Raw genomic sequence first — 21,398 nt, 5'->3', positions numbered from 1 at the left:
AAAAATGGCAGAGAAAGGCAAGCGACAGCAGTGAAGTCCTGTATCTCTAAACTTTGAGAAGTGAAATGCACATTTAGTAAAGTGGGATTGAGGTACAGTAATGGTAGTACCGCTGCACTACCATCTGAAAGGGACGCACCATGAGACCCAACCTGCAGCTGGCAGCAGTGCAGCTGCATTGTGAATTCACATGGAATTTTATAAATTGTTCTTATTGTTTTAATGGAAGCCGATAAAAAAAAGTGGCAGTTTAAACGTTAAGATTTTTTTCTCCATTTGTCACATCCCTACTATGTTCGTTTGTGTGTGTGTCCGTCCGTATGTATACGCGTGCCCGGCTATCAGACTCTAGTCCACTGTGTGTTGATAAGGCCTGTTAGGGTATTGACATATTGACTTCCTGCTGACTCAATCACAGACCAATCAGATATAAGTTTGTCTGATTGGCACTAGCCAAATTGGCGGTTAGAGATAAGTCTCTATGACAAAATGAGTGTGTGTGTGTGTGATAACGTGACATGGTCCCAAAGATGAAAAGATACAAGCACCTGTCATAGGTATTTTTGATCACTTTTAAGTTAAAACCTCGTACTTAAAGTTCACCTGAAAACTATAGTCGGCGGGGCTCTAAAGATCAATTTGGTTGCATATGCGACTAAATATTTTGCTGCGTGACCACAAGTTTTATTTTGGGAGCATTGTGTCGTGGGCCGTTCTAAAACTACTTGTGCGTCGTTAACCACTTGTTTACACTTTGTTAAGTCATGTTACCTCATTGGCTAGCTAGCTAACAACCTGGTAACTTGACCAGTATTATCCAACAGTGGAGGCTGGTGGGAGGAACTATAGGAGAACAGGCTCGTTGTAATGGAATAAATGGAACGGTATCAAACACATCAAGCATATGGAAACCACGTTTGACTCTGTTCCATTCCAGCCATTGCAATGAGCCCATCCTCCTATAGCGCCTCCCACCAGCCTCCACTGATATCCACCGTTGGGGGCGCAAAAAGAAAGGAAAAGGGATAGCTTCAATAACCATAGCAATTAATTAATGAATAAATGACAGATCTCTTGCATGTGGTCAACGCACAACATTTTTAAAGAGACAGTGTACAATTTTCAATGTAATATATCTCAATAGGACAATGGAGCTTTTACACAATGTAAAAACCTAATATTACACTAATGACTCTATAATTTCAATGACAGGTATTCATATTAACATTTTAGCTTTTATAATAAACGCATGTCTTTGAAGTGTTACATGTTAGTTTCTAGGGCACAACATGTGCTTCAAACGAAACTAGAATTCATACAGGCCCAATATAGGCTGAATCAATTGAAAAACATTTTCTGGTGCACCTAAATTTAATGTGGTGCTCTTAACATTTTTAAGTTGGGAGCACCAGTGCTACCAATTCATTTCTTTAACATTTAGAGCCCTGATAGTAGGCCTTCGTGTTTTGGGAAAGTTATATTTTCAACAACAACAAGAGAAGACACACAAGAGTATTATTTACCTGAAGAGCAGGTGTTTGACTTTGAACTGTGTCTCTATGACCCCGGTGGTCCTCAGTCTGACCCTCAGGACATCCGTTTCCGTGGGAACAAGGTCTGGAGAGATGATACGACCCATGTTCTCAAAGAAACTACAGGAGGAGGATGAGAAAGACAAAGATGAGATTATTTGATCTAAACATTGTATATCTGAAAAGGTCATTTCAAAAGTTCGAGAAAGAGAGAGAGAGAGACACAGACAGAGAGACATACAGTATGCCTGTCAGGCTGTGCTTCATTTAAGGGCACCTCTCTTTGGACTGTTTGATTCCGGTACCTCTCGAAGCATGAAAAATAATTATTTAAAAATGATAATAAAAGCGATCAAAGTTCATTCGAGTTGCCTCTTCGTTAATTCTCCTACCCCCACAAAAAAACGTAATGTGAAAAAGTAGATTTTCAGCCCGGGCCTAATATTTCTAAGAGTTGATTCGGGCCGGCCCGGGTTTATGGTTTGTGCAACATTGTAACCCATGTTTGAGACCAACGCGTGGCCGTGGCTGTGTGAGAAGCGCGTATGTTCTCTCTCCCTCGCTCTGCTCTGATAGACATGAGCCTGCAACTCATCTCTCCAGCGTTGCACGTCATCACTTATTTCCTTATAGAATCATAAGGTTCTGGAAGGGCTGCAGCACCCTTGATAAATGTAAAGTACATTTGCCAAAATTACAGAATTACTGCTGTCTGTTCAGAAAGAAATGAAACCATTCAGAATGTCCTACTACACCATGAGAAGGCCTATCATTTAGCCACAGAGGATCAATAGCTTCTTTTAAAAACTGCCTGGCTGTGGATTGTAGCCCAATAACAAGACCTACAGTCAGGAATGTTCTGCAAATCTGTCAGTGAACGACAGCATGCAGACAAAACAGGCCTTTCACAATATTTCAAATACAAATCGCAGGAAAACACAGGTAGGAAAGCAAATGTCTCCTGCAGAAAACAGAAGACCTAATCTGTCTGCTGTAGGCTGACAAAATATTTCATCAACTTCCAAATACTGTTTTACAAAAGAGAGAGAGAGAGAGGCTTTTGGCACAAGCGCAAGGTGAGTCAGTGAAGCTGGAAAGCAGTTTTAGGACTATAATTTCCTCCTCACATTGTGTCTCCACACACCTAGGCCTGGACTATTGATGGATTCAAGACAAGGTACATTTTTATTGATTTTTGATTCTCAGTTTGTCAGTGTCAAAGTAGCCTGCCATTTCAATTATTTGCGTGGTGTTAAAAAAATTATAATAAAAATATTCTACCAAGTCTACAGTCATGTAAAATGACGTATAATTGCATGAAATGCGTTTATAAAAAGCAAAACTTTTCCAGGACCCTAGGCTGCTAAACATGTTTCCAGTGTGTGCAACTTCTGTTAAGTGCCTCTACTCTACTGCTCTATGCAAATATGATGATATGCATGCAAGGATTTATTGTAAAAGGGCCTTTCTTCCTCATGCGTTCTGGTACCTAAGAACTCCCCAGCTCACCCCCCTCTCACGCTCACTTTTTGTTCCGTCACCTCCCAATTTACAAATGAAGCACTGCTGTCAGGTGTGGAATGCAGTGATAAGCTAACCCCCAGGAGATGCTACAATACTAATCTCCATACTGAATATTCATACTAGTGGATTAATGGGTTTTAGATCGAGTTATAGCTTTACATAATACTGGTACTCTGAGGCTATGGTTTATGTAACAGATGGATTATACTGGTGTGTGTGTGTGTGTGTGTGTGTGTGTGTGTGTGTGTGTGTGTGTGTCTGTCAGATGGTTGCAGGGTGTGTTACAGCCCAAGTAGCTGATAGGGAATGACTGGGCTAGAATGTCACCATCACTTTGATGCGGCAAAGCCTCCATTCTGTGTGTGTGTGCGTTTCTGTGTCTGCAAGCATTTGTGTATGTGTGTCTGCGTGACTTTGTGCGAGGTGTATTTCCCAGGCTGTGGTGTCCGGCTGGTGCTCAGTGGGTCTCCAGGGGACCTGTCGCTGTAGATAAAGCCAGAGCAGAGGCCTCATGCTGGGGGAGAGGAGGAGAGATGACAGCCTCCTGCTGGGCTGGTTGGTTCAGCCTTCTCTCTGTTCATTTTCCCTCTTTCTCCCTCTATACTTCAGACTCACCTCCGTCACATAGATTTGTCCATAATGACCACCTCTTCTCTCTCTTAATAGGTCTTTTCTCCTTTGTCTCGCTCTGAGGGTGATCATGGTTGATTCTTTGTGACAGTGTGTGTGTGTGTGTGTGTGTGTGGGGATTGTCAGTGACACACACCACAAGGCTAATCACAGGACAGCAGGCCTCCACACTCAGATAATTAGACCCCTGGATCTCTCTTTAACATATGCTGATTCAACCACAGTCAAGTGTGTGAGAATAGGAGAGAGACAGAGAGAAAGATTGAAAATATAGGCGAGTTGTACAGGTGTACAGTGCAGGTGTTTTAACAGGTGAGACGTGGGTCAGGTCAGTGTTCACCCTGGCAGTGTGTTTTAACAGGTGAGACGTGGGTCAGGTCAGTATTCACCCTGGCAGTGTGTTTTAACAGGTAAGACGTGGGTCAGGTCAGTATTCACCCTGGCAGTGTGTTTTAACAGGTAAGACGTGGGTCAGGTCAGTATTCACCCTGACAGTGTGTTTTAACAGGTAAGACGTGGGTCAGGTCAGTATTCACCCTGGCAGTGTGTTTTAACAGGTAAGACGTGGGTCAGGTCAGTATTCACCCTGGCAGTGTGTTTTAACAGGTAAGTCGTGTGTCAGGTCAGTATTCACCCTGACAGTGTGTTTTAACAGGTAAGACGTGTGTCAGGTCAGTGTTCACCCTGGCAGTGTGTTTTAACAGGTGAGACGTGGGTCAGGTCAGTATTCACCCTGGCAGTGTGTTTTAACTGGTGAGACGTGGGTCAGGTCAGTGTTCACCCTGACAGTGTGTTTTAACAGGTGAGACGTGGGTCAGGTCAGTATTCACCCTGACAGTGTGTTTTAACAGGTGAGACGTGGGTCAGGTCAGTATTCACCCTGACAGTGTGTTTTAACTGGTGAGACGTGGGTCAGGTCAGTATTCACCCTGGCAGTGTGTTTTAACTGGTGAGACGTGGGTCAGGTCAGTATTCACCCTGGCAGTGTGTTTTAACAGGTGAGACGTGGGTCAGGTCAGTATTCACCCTGACAGTATGTTTTAACTGGTGAGACGTGGGTCAGGTCAGTATTCACCCTAGCAGTGTGTTTTAACAGGTAAGACGTGTTATTAGTTTACTCACTACAGGGCAGAGTCGTTGAGTTCAAACTCGTAACCCCTGGCTGCGGCCTCTCGGACCCCCTGGTCAGCCCACAGACAGGAAAGGGCGTGGCCAATGAAAGGAAACAGCACCTGATCCTCATCAAAACACCTCCCACAGGACAACACAGAGTGGGCGTGCACCTGGGGGGGGGGTGAGAACAAAGATGGTATCATGTACATACAGCTTACATGACACAGTACTGAGTGGACATGAAGCTACACACACTGCAGACGCCAAACTCTCTCCCACAGCACGAATAACGAGGAAAGGTTAGCAGTAGAAACGAGTGACCTCGGCCATAAAAGCAGAATTCATCACAGTTTCACAGCTCTAGTTATGAGCCGTCAGACTCAGTGTGGGTGGTGATGCTTTGAGCTCTGTTACCTTTGGCAATAAAGTTTTTCAAATTGAATGGAACCTGACAATAACACCTCCCACCCAATCTCTCACGCACGCACGCACACACCTTCTCCCGATCAGACCCCTGTACCATGTCATTACAAAGCAATTACACTACAACTCATCCACTTAACTGGTTATTATTGATGCCTATTTGAACTATGACATTCTAACATAAAATAAAACTAGAGAGAGTGCGTTTGTGCATGTGTATCTGCGTCCGTATCTCCGTGTGTGTGTGTGTGTGTGTGTGTGTGTGTGTGTGTCTGTGCAAGTATCTGTGTCTGTGTCTGTGCAAGCATCTCTGTGTGTGTGTGTGTGTGTGTGTGTGCGCGCACGCGGGGAATGTCCTGAGCTGCCAGCAGACTAATGGGTCAGGGCTGAGTAAACATGGAGAGCAGCAGCAGCCAATCAGACCACCGAGACCCACCAGCCTCCTCTGTGTGTGACAGACACTGCTGTAGGCATGCTGCCCTCTAGTGTCCGTCTGGACAAATCACACACACAGACACACTAAAGCCATCAAGTGAAGTAGTGTTCCTATGAGGTGGAGGCAAAGAGAGCAAGAGAGAGAAACAGACAGAGAAAGTAAGTCATATGGACAGACGGACACAGACAGACAGATACAGTGAGAGAGTCAGTGAGCGCAATAGACAAGAGAGAGACGGACAGACAGACAGACAGAGACACTCCATCTCCCTCTCTAACCTTGTTCTTGCTGTTAGTCAGGTTGATCCGGAGAATGCCCATCCCGTGGAGGACAAACTTCATAGAGGTCAGAAGATTGTCCAGCACCGCCGGCTGTACGGGGTCAACCGGGCAGGGGTCAGAGGTAAAAAAAGAAGAAAAGAAAAAACAGTTACCATGGCAACGGTGTTCACATCACACAGGAAAAGTACATATAGAATGCATCTGAAAACCCTGTGTATGAAACTACTTTAGTCAAATTAGTGCACTATGGGTAACGGTGCCATTTCAGACAACTCTAGCCTTTATAACCAAAAAGATCAGACATGAATTACATGGCAACAGTGACAACACCATACAGACAGCCTTTATATAACCTCTTCAAATAAAAAATGGTGTTCATTGACATCAGACTTCAGGTTAAAGAGGAGATCTCAGACCTGTGTGAAGACTGATGTCTGAAGATGACGAACACAAAAGTCATAGAAGTCAACACAAAACCAAAAACTCAACTGTATCCAAGGTTGGGGTCAATTCCATTTAAAATTCCAGTCAATTCAGGAAGTACACTGACATTCTAATTCCAATTCTCCTCAATGCTTTTTAATGAGGAACATTTGGAATTTGGTTTACTTTCTGAATGAACTGGAATTGAAATGGAATTGACCCCAACCCTGACAGTAACTAAACTCAAAACTCAACTGTTTGAATCTCTGAGTGACTCTATGGGATTAGGGGGATCTATGTTAGTCTCCAACCCCCCTCCCTCTCTTCCTCCCCTTCTCTTCTCTTTTTCCCCCTCTCCCTCCCTCCCTCCCTCTCCCCTGCCAGAAAGAGATAAGCATTCCATTCCGATTTTATCAGTCTAGACCTCCTTTCTTCCTCTGTCGTTCTGTCTGTATCTTTTCTGAAGTTTATTGGAGGTGTTTGACTTTCTCCGTGGGGCGTACCTACAGTGTGATAAGAGATACTGTAACTAACTATGAGAGTGACACATAACTTCAGTATCAGTAATGTGTTAAGCCGGGCCGGGCTGAGGACAGTCAGCTGTCAGGGAGTAATGATTCTTTATTAACACATTCTCCAATATTAATCTTTGCTGACACCTGCATATTGATTTGTGTCAGAAAAATAAGCAGCTCAGAGAGACTCTCATCCCTTCTCTCCTACCCATCTCACTCTCTTCTTCGCCCCCACGAGGATGTAAGGGAAGACAGAAAGAAAATAAGGGAGGGAGGGATAAAATATGTTTTTCTAAAGTATGAGAAGAGGCTCCAAATCAGACTTTAAATCTCCTCAGTACCTTTCCCTGGTCCTAACATGCAGCATGTGGCTAGGCTTAGTGACCTCTAACCCCAGTCTGCTGCTGTCCCACTGGCACCCTGCTCTAAATTCTCACCTCAAAGAAAGGGCATCTACACATTACTCACTGTCTCTGTTGGTCAAGACCTCCCCCCTGTACCCTCACTGTCTGTGTTGGTCAAGACCTGCCCCCTGTACCCTCACTGTCTGTGTTGGTCAAGACCTGCCCCCTGTACCCTCACTGTCTGTGTTGGTCAAGACCTGCCCCCTGTACCCTCACTGTCTGTGTTGGTCAAGACCTCCCCCTGTACCCTCACTGTCTGTGTTGGTCAAGACCTGCCCCCTGTACCCTCACTGTCTGTGTTGGTCAAGACCTCCCCCTGTACCCTCACTGTCTGTGTTGGTCAAGACCTGCCCCCTGTACCCTCACTGTCTGTGTTGGTCAAAACCTCCCCCCCGTACCCTCACTGTCTGTGTTGGTCAAGACCTCCCCCCTGTACCCTCACTGTCTGTGTTGGTCAAAACCTGCCCCCTGTACCCTCACTGTCTGTGTTGGTCAAGACCTCCCCACTGTACCCTCACTGTCTGTGTTGGTCAAGACCTCCCCCCTGTACCCTCACTGTCTGTGTTGGTCAAGACCTCCCCCACTGTACCCGCACTGTCTGTGTTGGTCAAGACCTCCCCCCTGTACCCTCACTGTCTGTGTTGGTCAAGACCTCCCCCCTGTACCCGCACTGTCTGTGTTGGTCAAAACCTCCCCCCTTCAAAAGTGTCACAGTGTGCAGGCCAAAAAAGGCCCCTTTACACAGTGTTGAGATCTGTCCTGTTGTATTCAGATTATAAACACCCACAACCCACCTGATGGTCAGATGCTTCCTCTACCCTCCCGTCTCCCCGTTCAAAACAAAACACATTCCTGGCCTTGTTTCCCGGCCGCTTTATTTGAAGTGTGTGATGTCAGATCAGACGTACCAGAGCTTCCCAGAAAAGTTGTATTAAAAAATGGCTTTTCTCCATCCCACTTCCTCTCTCCCCCTCTCAATTTTTCTGCCCTGCACCCTCCAAATCAAAATCAAATCAAATTTATTTACCCTCCCTCTTCAAAGAAAAATTCTCCATTGACTGGAAACTTTAACAGAGGAGTCTATTAACAGAGGAGGCTAATGGACACAGACTCTCTCTCCCCCCCTCCTCCCCAGGTGTTTGTAAAGTAATCTGATCTCAATATCTGAGGGCTACGTCACCCCTTTATATAGTCTATGTGTGTGTAGGAAGGGGGATACAATTCCAGATACCCCCATTCACCTCTGCAGCTATTGTCTGCTATGCTGTCAGCATAGCTAATGTTCCAGTCACTACTCACCCCGAGGCGAGATACGGGAACACACACACACACACACACACACAGACAGGAGGGTGAGCCAGAGAGAAAGGGAGGTAGAGAAACAGAAGGAGAGAGGGAAGAGGGGAAAGAGGGGAAAGGGAGGTAGAGAAACAGAAGGAGAGAGGGAAGAGGGGAAAGGGAGGTAGAGAAACAGAAGGAGAGAGGGAAGAGGGGAAAGGGAGGTAGAGAAACAGAAGGAGAGAGGGAAGAGGGGAAAGGGAGGTAGAGAAACAGAAGGAGAGAGGGAAGAGGGGAAAGGGAGGTAGAGAAACAGAAGGAGAGAGGGAAGAGGGGAAAGGGAGGTAGAGAAACAGAAGGAGAGAGGGAAGAGGGGAAAGGGAGGTAGAGAAACAGAAGGAGAGAGGGAAGAGGGGAAAGGGAGGTAGAGAAACAGAAGGAGAGAGGGAAGAGGGGAAAGGGAGGTAGAGAAACAGAAGGAGAGAGGGAAGAGGGGAAAGGGAGGTAGAGAAACAGAAGGAGAGAGGGAAGAGGGGAAAGGGAGGTAGAGAAACAGAAGGAGAGAGGGAAGAGGGGAAAGGGAGGTAGAGAAACAGAAGGAGAGAGGGAAGAGGGGAAAGGGAGGTAGAGAAACAGAAGGAGAGAGGGAAGAGGGGAAAGGGAGGTAGAGAAACAGAAGGAGAGAGGGAAGAGGGGAAAGGGAGGTAGAGAAACAGAAGGAGAGAGGGAAGAGGGGAAAGGGAGGTAGAGAAACAGAAGGAGAGAGGGAAGAGGGGAAAGGGAGGTAGAGAAACAGAAGGAGAGAGGGAAGAGGGGAAAGGGAGGTAGAGAAACAGAAGGAGAGAGGGAAGAGGGGAAAGGGAGGTAGAGAAACAGAAGGAGAGAGGGAAGAGGGGAAAGGGAGGTAGAGAAACAGAAGGAGAGAGGGAAGAGGGGAAAGGGAGGTAGAGAAACAGAAGGAGAGAGGGAAGAGGGGAAAGGGAGGTAGAGAAACAGAAGGAGAGAGGGAAGAGGGGAAAGGGAGGTAGAGAAACAGAAGGAGAGAGGGAAGAGGGGAAAGGGAGGTAGAGAAACAGAAGGAGAGAGGGAAGAGGGGAAAGGGAGGTAGAGAAACAGAAGGAGAGAGGGAAGAGGGGAAAGGGAGGTAGAGAAACAGAAGGAGAGAGGGAAGAGGGGAAAGGGAGGTAGAGAAACAGAAGGAGAGAGGGAAGAGGGGAAAGGGAGGTAGAGAAACAGAAGGAGAGAGGGAAGAGGGGAAAGGGAGGTAGAGAAACAGAAGGAGAGAGGGAAGAGGGGAAAGGGAGGTAGAGAAACAGAAGGAGAGAGGGAAGAGGGGAAAGGGAGGTAGAGAAACAGAAGGAGAGAGGGAAGAGGGGAAAGGGAGGTAGAGAAACAGAAGGAGAGAGGGAAGAGGGGAAAGGGAGGTAGAGAAACAGAAGGAGAGGGAAGAGGGGAAAGGGAGGTAGAGAAACAGAAGGAGAGAGGGAAGAGGGGAAAGGGAGGTAGAGAAACAGAAGGAGAGAGGGAAGAGGGGAAAGGGAGGTAGAGAAACAGAAGGAGAGGGAAGAGGGGAAAGGGAGGTAGAGAAACAGAAGGAGAGGGAAGAGGGGAAAGGGAGGTAGAGAAACAGAAGGAGAGGGAAGAGGGGAAAGGGAGGTAGAGAAACAGAAGGAGAGGGAAGAGGGGAAAGGGAGGTAGAGAAACAGAAGGAGAGGGAAGAGGGGAAAGGGAGGTAGAGAAACAGAAGGAGAGGGAAGAGGAAGGGAGGGTAGAGAAACAGAAGGAGAGAGGGAAGAGGGGAAAGGGAGGTAGAGAAACAGAAGGAGAGGGAAGAGGGGAAAGGGAGGTAGAGAAACAGAAGAGAGAGGGAAGAGGGGAAAGGGAGGTAGAGAAACAGAAGGAGAGAGGGAAGAGGGGAAAGGGAGGTAGAGAAACAGAAGGAGAGAGGGAAAAGTGAGAGAACAATGAAGACTGAAGAGGGGAAAAAAAGCAACACCTCCGAAAAGACTGAGGGCCTCAGTTTGCATCCCAAATGGCACCCTACTCCCTAAATAGTCCACTATTTCTGACCAGGGCCCATAGTGCACTATAGAGGGAATAGGGAGCCATTGGGACACAGCCTCAGTCTTCACTACTCCTAACTCCTACAGCAGCCTCAGGTCTAGACAGGTTTTAAGGACTAATCCCAAGGTAGTGTGTGTGTGTGTGAGAGATTTTCCACCAAACCCCTCATTCAACCACACCTTACTGAGCAGGTCAATAGGACGCATGTATGGCAGTTGTGTGTACAATGTTTATTGGGGCGGTATGCGCACGTCCATGAAAGAAAACGTACCCCGGGCGTTATCAGACAGGATCAAGTAGAACTAAAAGTGAATCGGTACACTGGTATAATAATGGTCCCAAAGGACGACGTCTGGACCACAAACGGGATGTTGTTCAGCGGTACATTCATATTGTATGGATGAGCAGGTTCAAACTGCCACTAAAACAACCCTACCCTGTGATCACGAAGGACACAGACATGCAAAACCACCTACTAACCTGCCGAGGGACTTGGAGGGGTGTCATAATGGTTGTCCAACTTCCTTCCTTTTTAGGGCTGGGGGTATGTTTTGTATTGTTGTGGTAGCTAGAGGTTACTATGTACTGCCTGGAAGTGAGGTTTCAACATTCAACTATTGTTCTATCCAACATACACCTTTCTATCATCCTCAAACACAAAAGAAGAACAAAAATGTTTCACGCTCTTAGTATTTCTGGACCATGTTACAAAAACAATATGTGGAATGTAGCTGAACTGGCTGAGATCTGGCGTTCAATCATTAACTACTGCAGTGTTGTGTTAAAGCTGAGAGCTTTTCTGCTCAACGGAATTCTCTACACTGTTCTGGAATTGGACCCAGTTCAAGAATCTTCAGTGTTCTAGAATCGTCAACACGGTTCTAGAATTTTCAACACTGTTCACAATCTTCAGTGTTCTAGAATTTTCAACACTGTTCTAGAATCCTCATACAATAAAATGACACCCCCAGAGTTCTGAGTGCCCCCCTCCTTGTTGACATAGCTGGAGGAATGAGAGAAAAATCTCTCTGCTGAATAAAACCACTACACAGCCCCAGGACTGGGATCTGAGGCAAATAAAGGAGGGATGAGACAGAGGAAGGGCCTTCTTTGTGTCTCTCTAGCTCAAATTAAATAACATTTTATTGGTTGCGTTCACATATTTTGCAGATGTTAATGCAGGTGCAGCAAAAAGGTTATTTTTCTAGCTCCAACAGTGCAGTAATACCTAACAATACAAAACTATACACACTAATCCAACAAATGAAAATAAAGGAATTAAGAAATATCAGAACGAGCAATGTCAGAGTCCGGAATATAAAAATACACTGAGTGTACAAAACATTAGGAACACCTTCCTAATATTGAGTTGCACCTCCTTTTGCCCTGAGAACAGCCTCGTTGGGGAATGGACTATAAGGTGTTGAAAGCGTTCCACAGGGATGCTGGTCCATGTTGACTCCAATGCTTCCCACAGTTGTGTCAAGTTGGCTGGATGTTCTTTGAGTGGTGACCATTCTTGATACACACGGGAAACTTGAGTGTGAAAAACCCAGCAGCGTTGCAATCCTTGACACAAACCGGTGTGCCTGGCACCTACTACCATACCCTGTTCAAACCACTTAAATATGTTGTCTTGTCCATTCACTCTCTGAATGACACAAATACACAATCCATGTCTCAATTGTCTCAAGACTTAGAAATCCTTCTATAACCCGTCTCCTCCCCTTCATCTACACGGATTTAAGTGGATTTAACAGGTGACATCAATAAGGGATCATAGCTTTCATCGGGATTCACCTGGTCAGTCTGTCATGGAAAGAGTGGGTGTTCCTAATGTTTTGTACACTCAGTGTATATGATAGAAAAGGTGTGTACAGCAGTAGTTATATATAGATGAGCCATGACTAGAGTACAGTATATACAGGACGTAAACATTATTAAAGTGACCAGTGTTCAATGACTATGTACATAGGGCGGCAGTCTCTAAGGTGCAGGGTAGAGTAACCGGGTGGTAGCCGGGTAGTAACAGTGACTAAGTTCAGGGCAGGGTACTGGGCGGACGTCGGTTAGTGGTGACTATTTAACAGTCTGATGGCCTGGAGATAGAAGCTGTTTATCAGCCTCTTGGACCCAGCTTTGATGCACCTGTACTGATCGTGTGGCTGAGGTCCTTGACGATCTTCTTGGCCTTCCTGTGACACGGGGTGCTGTAGACCAGGGTCTCACAAACTGGGTCCCCACCCCTCCCCCTGGGTGCATGTTTTAGTTTTTGCCCTAGCACTACACAGCTGATTCAAATAACCATCTCACCATCAAGCTTTGATTATTTGAATCAGCTGTGTAGCACTAGGGGACCAAGTGGAAACCCTGCTGAGAGTCCAAGATGCTATACAGCCCGACAGAATGCTCTCAATGGTGCATCTGGGTCTTAGGGGCCAAGCTGAATTTCTTCAGCCTCACTGTTGCACCTTCTTCATCACACTATCTGTGTGGATGGACCATTTCAGGTTGTCAGTGATGTGCACGCTGAGGGAACTTGGAAGATGTTCATCTCCACTGGAGTTCAAGATGGCACCAACAGACATGGTCGCCCTGTTCCTAGCTCCTAGCCAACTTTGCAGTATTGTTTTTTTGTGTGGTATTTCTTACATTATTTCCACAGAACGTTTCTTGTATTGTTCCCTACAGGACTCAGGAGGCGTGCATTACCACCCACCACTTCCGAGTATATTACTCACTAATGTTCAGTCCCTGGACAATAAAGTAGACAAGCTCAGGGCGAGGATCTCATTCGAGACATCAAAGACTATAACTTACTCTGTTTCGCGGAATTATGGCTCTCTCCGGGTATACTGTCCCCGTCCATACAGCCAGCGGGGTTCTCCGTACATCACGGACAGAAAGAAAGAACTCTTCGGCAAAAAGTAAGGGGGAGGTGTATGTTTCATGATTAACTACTCATGGTGTGATTAAGGTAACGTACAGGAAATCAAGTCCTTTTGTTCTCCCGATTTGGAATACCTCTCCATCAAATGCCAGCCGCATTACCTCCCGAGAGAATTCTCTTCGGTCATCGTCACGGCCGTGTAGATTCCCCCTCAAGCAGACACTGCGACGGCTTTCAAGAAAATACACTGGACTTTGTGTAAACTGGAAACCGCATATCCTGAGGCCACATTTATTTACGGAAGTTTAATCAACATCTCCTGCGCTACTCGCTCACTGAGAACTCTTGACCATTGCTACTCCCCCTTCCGGGACAGCTACAAGGCCCTCGGCAAATCAGAACATTCTGTTCCTCCCCTCCTATAGGCAGAAACTTAAATAGGAAGAACCCGTGATAAGGACTGTTTAACATTGGTCTGACCAATCAGAATCTATGCTTCAAGATTGTTTTGGTCATGTGGACAGCGATATGTTCCGGGTTGCCTCTGAGAATAGCAGCGACGTATACACTAACTCAGTGACCGAGTTCATCAGGGAAGTGCATAGATGATGTTCCCACTGTGACGATTAGAGTTTATCCAAACCACAAACCGTGGATAGATGGCAGCATCCACACAAAACTGAAAGCGCCAACCACCACATTTAGTGGTGCCAGGGAAATAACCTCTCCCTCAATGTCAACAAAACGAAGCAGCTGATCGTGGACTCCAGGAGACAGCAGAGAGAGCACGCCCCCATCCACATCGCTCTATCTTGTTACAGTGCTACAACACAAGCCAACGGTGGGACAGAGAAAGGAGTGCGTCCCAAATGGCACCCTATTTCCTATATAGCCCTATGGGATCTGGTATAAAGTATGCACTATATAGGGAATAGGGTGCCCTGTGGGATCTGGTCTAAAGTTGTGCACTATGTAGGGAATAGGGTGCCATTTGGGATGCTTCCTGCTACAGAATGTATGTGGTTCATCAAAGAGTCTCTACCAGTCTGCAGCAGGCCTAGAGCAGAGATCAGCTGTACAGGGCATGGTCAGGACAGGACAGGACAGGGGAAGGCGGGGTGTGTGTGTGTGTGCATAAGAGAGAAAGCAGGGTGTGTCTCTGTTTTTGATGATTCAGGGAAGGGAAAGGCATAGATAGGGCAGTGAGGCAGCGTGTGATTTATTCCACTGGAAGAGAGAGTGTTAAAGTTACCATTGTGTTCATGATACCAAATGTGTCTCTTTAGATGAAAGGGGGACTGATGGGGCAGTGATGGTGGAGTGAGTCTTGGATAATCTGACTTTTATGAGAAAGAGGAGGGAAAGGCCATAACCTTCACATATCACCAGCCAGGACCTTCATCTGGCATATCAGAGTCTATCCGGTGTGTGTGTGTGTTCCGGTGTGACATGACAGCAGACAGCTGCCAAGGACCGATTCAGAGCAAGAATACTTCCCAAGTCTAGAAAATAATATTTGCACACACAGAAACGTGTATGACGCACTAATACCTCATACCAAATTTCTCTCATAATTGAACATTCTTGCTGCTGCACACCTGTTAGCAAACTGGTAGCCATCAAAGCGCTCACCCTTTAAAAAACAGGTCTTTCCTCTCAACACTTGTTCATTATGTTGCTACATTATATAGAAGTCAGAGTGAGGGAAGGAGAGGGGGAGGGAGTGAAGGAAGGAGAGGAGAGAGAGGGAAGGAGAGGAGAGAGAGGGAAGGAGAGGAGAGAGAGGGAAGGAGAGGAGAGAGAGGGAAGGAAGGAAAGGAGGAAAGAGGGGGGAGGGGAGAGCGGAAAGGAGAGGAAAGGGAGGGGGAGGGGAGAGAGGGAGGGAAGGAGAGGAGAGGCGAGGGGGGGGAGGGAGGGAAGGAGAGGAGAGGAGAGAGGGGGAGGGAGGGAAGGAGAGGAGAGCGAGGAGGAGTGAGAGAGGGAGCAATGAAGAGAGGAGTAAAAACCTAAGTGAGAAGGAGAATAAAGAGGGATGGAAGAAAGGGAAAGTTGGTGGGAAAAGAGGGGGAGAGAGAGAGAGACAGAGAGTAGGTGGTTCACCCAGTCAGTGAGGGAGTGTGTCTCAGTATTGTCCACATTCCTCTATTTAACCCCAGACCTTAGGACAAACACATAGGAAGTGTTTATGCAGATGTTTGTCCCCAGAAGACGACAGGCCCCACATATAGGATGTGTCCCAAATAGCAGCCTATTCCATATTCTCCTTAGAGGAATGGTGAGAATCAAACCACTGCATTCCTGAATGGGTTTACCCCTGAAACACACACTTCATGTCTCCCAGCTCTTCATTTCCCCCCTCTACAACCCATATCACTGAACCCCCTTCTCTCAGTCTCTGTTTCTCTCCGTTGCTTCCTCTTTTAGTGCTATGCCCTCACTCAGCTTATCTCTCCCTCACCCCCCCCTCTTTCTGACCCCCCTCTTATTCCACTTCTTATCAGATGAGTGATATGATCTATCTATCTATCTATCTCACCTGGCCAGTTCCATTACAGTGAGGAGCAACCAGCACCTGGTCTGTGTAGATAGGACAATTGAGACGTCCATACAATGACTGGCAAGCAATTTGATCAGGCTTCTACTGTATTTAGATTACCTGTGGGGGGTTCTCTCTCTCTGTGTGTGTGTGTGTGTGTGTGTGTGTGTGTGTGTGTGTGTGTGTGCACACACCTTGAAGCTGGTCAACTCTTGCCTGGTAAAGCCATGGCTGTGGATGATCTTCATCTGTTTGACCAGAGTACTCTTCCCACTCTCTGCTGCTCCTGAATCAGATGGAGGGATGGAGAGAGACACATGATAAAATAACACTTGAAATGTCTGTCTTTTTGAAACCTTGAGTGTAATATTTACTGATAAATTCAAATTGTTTTTTGTTCATGTTGTTTTGTGTCTTCTCACTTTGTTTATTTCACTTGCTTTGGCAATGTAAACATGTTTCACATGCCAATAAACCCCTTTGAATTGACTTGAGAAAGAAATAGACTTTCTTACATTGTATTACAACAAGTTCAAGGACAATAGCTTTATCTTGTAGCCTGGGTCCCAGATCAGTTTGTGCTGTGATTGGACAATGACCGTAGATAGGAGAGTTGACAAGACAGCATAAAACATCTTAAGTGTATCCCTTAAGGAATCATTTTCCTATACCTAAGGGAATTGTTTAAGGGTGTTGCATAGTGCCCCTCAGACATTTCCTTAGGTGAGGGCATCATTTAAGGGTTTTACGGTAGTTTGAAGACATGTAAAACAGAAAGACTCTCTGGTTACCATGGAAATTACTTAGTTAAATCTTAGTTAAAGTCTTAGTTAAATAAAAGGTTAAAAAAAAAAGATTCAAAGACATCGCATTTATTTTTGGAGATCTCAAAATAGAACTTCTACATTCAAGACTAGAGAAACAAATGGATTTACTAGATAATAAAACATGTTTCTTTTAGTTACTTTTTACTCAACTTGTTTCTATTCATTTCTAGCACATCAAGCGAAGTACAGAGCAGCGGAGGCTGCAGAGGGGAGGGCGGCTCATAATGGCTGGAACGGAGTGAATGGAATGGCATCAAACACATAGAAACCATGAGTTTTTCTCAGGAGCAAGCAAGGGTCGGAGTACAAGTCCATATCAAAGTATGCGAAACAGAGCACGGAGGGCACTTCTCTAATGCGTACTCCGTTTGTACATATTTTGAAGCATGCGTCGATGCAAGCTTCAACAGAAAGTATGCAAAGAAATATGACTCAATCATGTAAAAAATTACGGAAAATGTATTGAAATCATTGGCGGCCGTTATTTGAGCTGAAGCGAGAGAAGACACACTGAATATGGAATGAAATTTACATTACATTTTAGTCATTTAGCAGACGCTCTTATCCAGAGCGACTTACAGTAGTGAATGCATACATTTCATACATTTTTTTTTCGTACTGTTGCCTATTCATATCTTGTATGTTCCCCGACTACAATATTTGACCTTGATACGTTAATTTTGGCATGTTAATCTGCCTACGTACTGTAGATCGCATGCCCATAATAAGTCAATAGGGCTAACTGGCTAGCTACTAGTAGTTACTTTTTCTCAACAGGTTTCTAGTAGTTACTAGCACATCAAGATAACGTATTACTGTTGACTAGCCACGAAAAATGGACATATACTTTGCATAACATTAGTTGGTCATTTCTGCCTGTTAAACTATCTGGTTAGCTACATTATTACGAGTCACATATAGCTAGCTTATAGTTATGAAGTAAAACGTTTGCTTTGTGTATATCTTGTTTCATCTCTATTGTCATTGTCCTGGCTGGTAGAAGGTTCAGTGAATGGGTAAGTCCATAGTCAAGTCAATAGCTAGCTAGCTATCCATGAATAATGTTAGCTAGCTGCCCACTAAACATTTACATCTACCTTGCATATCATTAGTTTTAGGCCATTTTTGCCTGTTTAACTAGCTGGCTAGCTAGATTACTATGGCTCACATATATCTAGCTGATAATTATGAAGTAAAACATTTGCTTTGTGGTGCAGTGTGAGATAAGCATTACTCGCACTCCCCCTACTGTGTTAAATGTTATGTTTTATGATTTCTCCACACACTCGTCCCCACAAGAATGTACTCAAGAGAACGTCCTCGGAGAATGCACTCAGAGCATGAGTGTGGAGCACGGTAGTATGCATATAACACCACGTGTTTGATACCATTCCACTTATTCCGCTTCAGCCATTACCACGAGCACGTCCTCCCGAATTAATGTGCCACCAACCTCCTGTGGTACAGAGTATGTAGCCAGCTAGCTGTGTAGGACATGGATTGTGCACCTTCCCTTGTTCAGCTACCTAGCTAGCTGGTGGAAGTTTTTCTTTTGAAACCAGGGCAGAGGAAAGCAACATTCACTTCCACAAGTGCTGTTTACATTGATATCCATACTGAATGCTATTTACATTGATATCCATACTGAATGAAGCACTTAAGGAACCTCAAGGGCAACTAACTTTTTTCACTTACTTTAAGGGGGAAATTTGCCTTAAAATGTTTTGTGCAAATAAAAATGAAGGGAAAAGATAAGGGGAAAAGCTACTTAAAATGTTTTATGCAACCGGGCTCAGGGTATTTATCTAGTTCTGGTTAATCTCAACACAAACCACATTGGCCTCTATCTGCACTGTGATTCATTCACTGTGACTGACCAGGAAGAATGTTAGACCATTGTGTGGAAACGCCTGCCCTGCACCCTTTGAACTCCTCACTGTGTTTCTGTTAAACCAATCATTTGATCTAGTATGGGTCTTTTTAGCTCTTTGCTGTTGTTCCAATAGCCTCGTTTGAGCTAGAAGTGTGTGGGGCTTTTTAGTTCATTAATGAACATAGGCTAAACTTGCAAAGGTGTTGTGCAGGCCTAGTGTCTTAACTTGGGGTCAGGAGTTTGACCAGTTGATCTGACCAGAGAACACTCAGCTGCACAATACAGAACATCAAAATACTCTTCTGCCGGAGGGGAAATATTGTCCACTAACTATTATTATTACTACCACCACAGAGAGAGAGTAGAGAGTGACATTTGAAATGTGTCTATTCCATTGAAACATGCGACTGTAATGTTTACTGTTCATTTTCGATTGATTATTTTCGCTTTGGCAATGTAAACATATGCTTCCCATGCCAATAAATCCCTTTGAATTGAATGTAATTAAGAGAAAGAGAGACATACCGAGCATTAGTATTTTAACCACGTTCATCTCCCTCTTGGCGTATTCATACAGGTCCCTGTCTATCTTGGCGCTCTGAAGCTTCGCCTTCTTCCCCTCCTCCGTTAGGTCTTGTTCTGAACTGAGACACTGTCCCATCTCGCCTTGCTCATCTCCTCGTTCACCGGACACGCACGAGCTACAATAATACCGGGGAAGGGGGACCAGTCACCGTGGGTTGACGGTGATAGTTGACTCGAACATGTTTATCCAATTGGGTTTTGATTATTGCGTTTTCCTCTTGATGTGTCACATTTTGGGTTGGTTTTCTATGCCAAATGTCTGGGAAAATATAGCCAAATGTTCTGTCCTATTCCTTTTTATGACAAAATTCAGATAATGAAGGAAAAAAAGTCATTGAATAGGTTAGAAGTTATTCCTTCGGTTCGCATAGGAAGCGCATGTCCATCCGTTGTTACGTGATGCGGAATCGCCCGCAAATATATCTAATCGAAAAAGGTGAAAACGTTTAGCTACTCCGTAGCCAAAAAAAGTGGCTCGTTACCCAACCTTCCCAAACAACCACCAAATCAGCAAGGCTATTGTGAATACTTTCTTGTTGTCTTAGACTCGAGAGACAAACATTTTCAAAAAATAGAATACCTTCAAATGGCCAATGAGACTGTGAGCGCTGCTATAGTAGCCTACAGAATCCTTACTCCCAGAAAGTTTCCCCACCTAGTTGATTTGGGACGGGAGATCCCTCCCAAGCAGCTTGGTCTCGTAGACTCCCACGGTATTGCAGAATTGGAAAAGTTTCAGATATCCCGTGGAAGTGACGTTTCGGGAGGAGAAATGAACGCCTGAGTGAGTGCTGCCATGTCCACTGTATCCACAAGGTGCGTTAGTATGAAACTAACAAACATAATAATCACTGTTTTGAATGTCAGCGCTTTCACGCTCACCAACGCCTCAAATCCTGCCAAGCGCGTGGGTCAAGGATTAGTTTCCCTTTGTGTTCCTAATGAGGTGAACTTTTTACCGGCTTTTCATTCAAGAGACTCGAGCCGTGTCCTCATTTCGACAGCTCAGCGTAATCTGTGACCACACAGCCGCAACCACCGGTCCAGTTTACCGGTTTTCCGCGCGACATGCTGACCTAAACGGTTGTTAATCAGTTGGGTTTGGGGTGGTGTGATTTGAGTGGATGTAGACATGTAGTTGACCCCGTCAGAGCTTTCTTTTTCAAAAACTTTCTCTAAATAGTTTCGTTTAAAGCCCCCATGTAGTCGTTTAACGTGTATTTTAAAATCATCACTTGTATGGCCAATAAATCCCTTTTATTTTTTATGAAAATCCAATATCTCTTAATCATTTATTTCCGAGCCTCCTTTTGCCATTGGAATGCTCTCTGGTCATGAGGGGGTTGTCTGGCGGCAGGGGTCCAGGTGGGTCACCCGATGACTTTCTTTGTGCATTGCAACAATTTCTTTATTTCTAAACTCCAGGGCAGGGCTCTCCAACCCTGTTCCTGGAGAGATACAGTCCTGTAGGTTTTCACTCCAACCCTATTCCTGGAGAGATACAGTCCTGTAGGTTTTCACTCCAACCCTGTTCCTGGAGAGATACAGTCCTGTAGGTTTTCACTCCAACCCTGTTCCTGGAGAGCTACAGTCCTGTAGGTTTTCACTCCAACCCTATTCCTGGAGAGCTACAGTCCTGTAGGTTTTCACTCCAACCCTGTTCCTGGAGAGCTACAGTCCTGTAGGTTTTCACTCCAACCCTGTTCCTGGAGAGCTACAGTCCTGTAGGTTTTCACTCCAACCCTGTTCCTGGAGAGCTACAGTCCTGTAGGTTTTCACTCCAACCCTGTTCCTGGAGAGCTACAGTCCTGTAGGTTTTCACTCCAACCCTAATCTAGCGAACCTGAATCTAATAATTAGCTGTTGAGTCACTAAATCATGTTGGTTACAACTGATGTTGGAGTTAAAACCTGCAGGAGGGTAGGTCTCCAGGAACAAGTTTGGAGAGCTCTGTTCTCGAGCTTTCCACCTCAAAGGAGGAGGATACATATGCAAATAAAAGATGACTGGTCATTGATCAGAATAATTAGATCAGATTGTGATGTCATGCTTTTTTCCCCCTTC

General features: G+C 45.3%; 1 protein-coding gene across 2 annotated transcripts in view; it reads right to left on the bottom strand.

Moving 5' to 3' along the window:
• Nucleotides 1–20,361, bottom strand: part of LOC106591843 (guanine nucleotide-binding protein G(o) subunit alpha) — a 33,631-nt gene extending 13,270 nt beyond the window's left edge. Inside the window, exons 1-5 of one of the 2 annotated variants that reach the window (XM_045709236.1) lie at nt 19,275–20,361; nt 16,244–16,335; nt 5,937–6,029; nt 4,809–4,969; nt 1,524–1,652 (exon numbers count right to left, since the gene is read on the bottom strand). In XM_045709236.1, coding sequence (XP_045565192.1) covers nt 1,524–1,652; nt 4,809–4,969; nt 5,937–6,029; nt 16,244–16,335; nt 19,275–19,410 — 611 coding nt within the window. In that variant the 5' untranslated portion in view covers nt 19,411–20,361. The remainder of the gene's footprint in view (nt 1–1,523; nt 1,653–4,808; nt 4,970–5,936; nt 6,030–16,243; nt 16,336–19,274) is intronic. The other variant, XM_045709237.1, reaches the window with a different exon arrangement.
• Between the last annotated feature and the right edge of the window lie 1,037 nt (nt 20,362–21,398).

This window comes from Salmo salar, chromosome ssa02 (assembly GCF_905237065.1).
Source record: "Salmo salar chromosome ssa02, Ssal_v3.1, whole genome shotgun sequence".
Taxonomy (NCBI): domain Eukaryota; kingdom Metazoa; phylum Chordata; class Actinopteri; order Salmoniformes; family Salmonidae; genus Salmo; species Salmo salar.
This window is presented reverse-complemented; position numbering and strand designations above follow the sequence as displayed.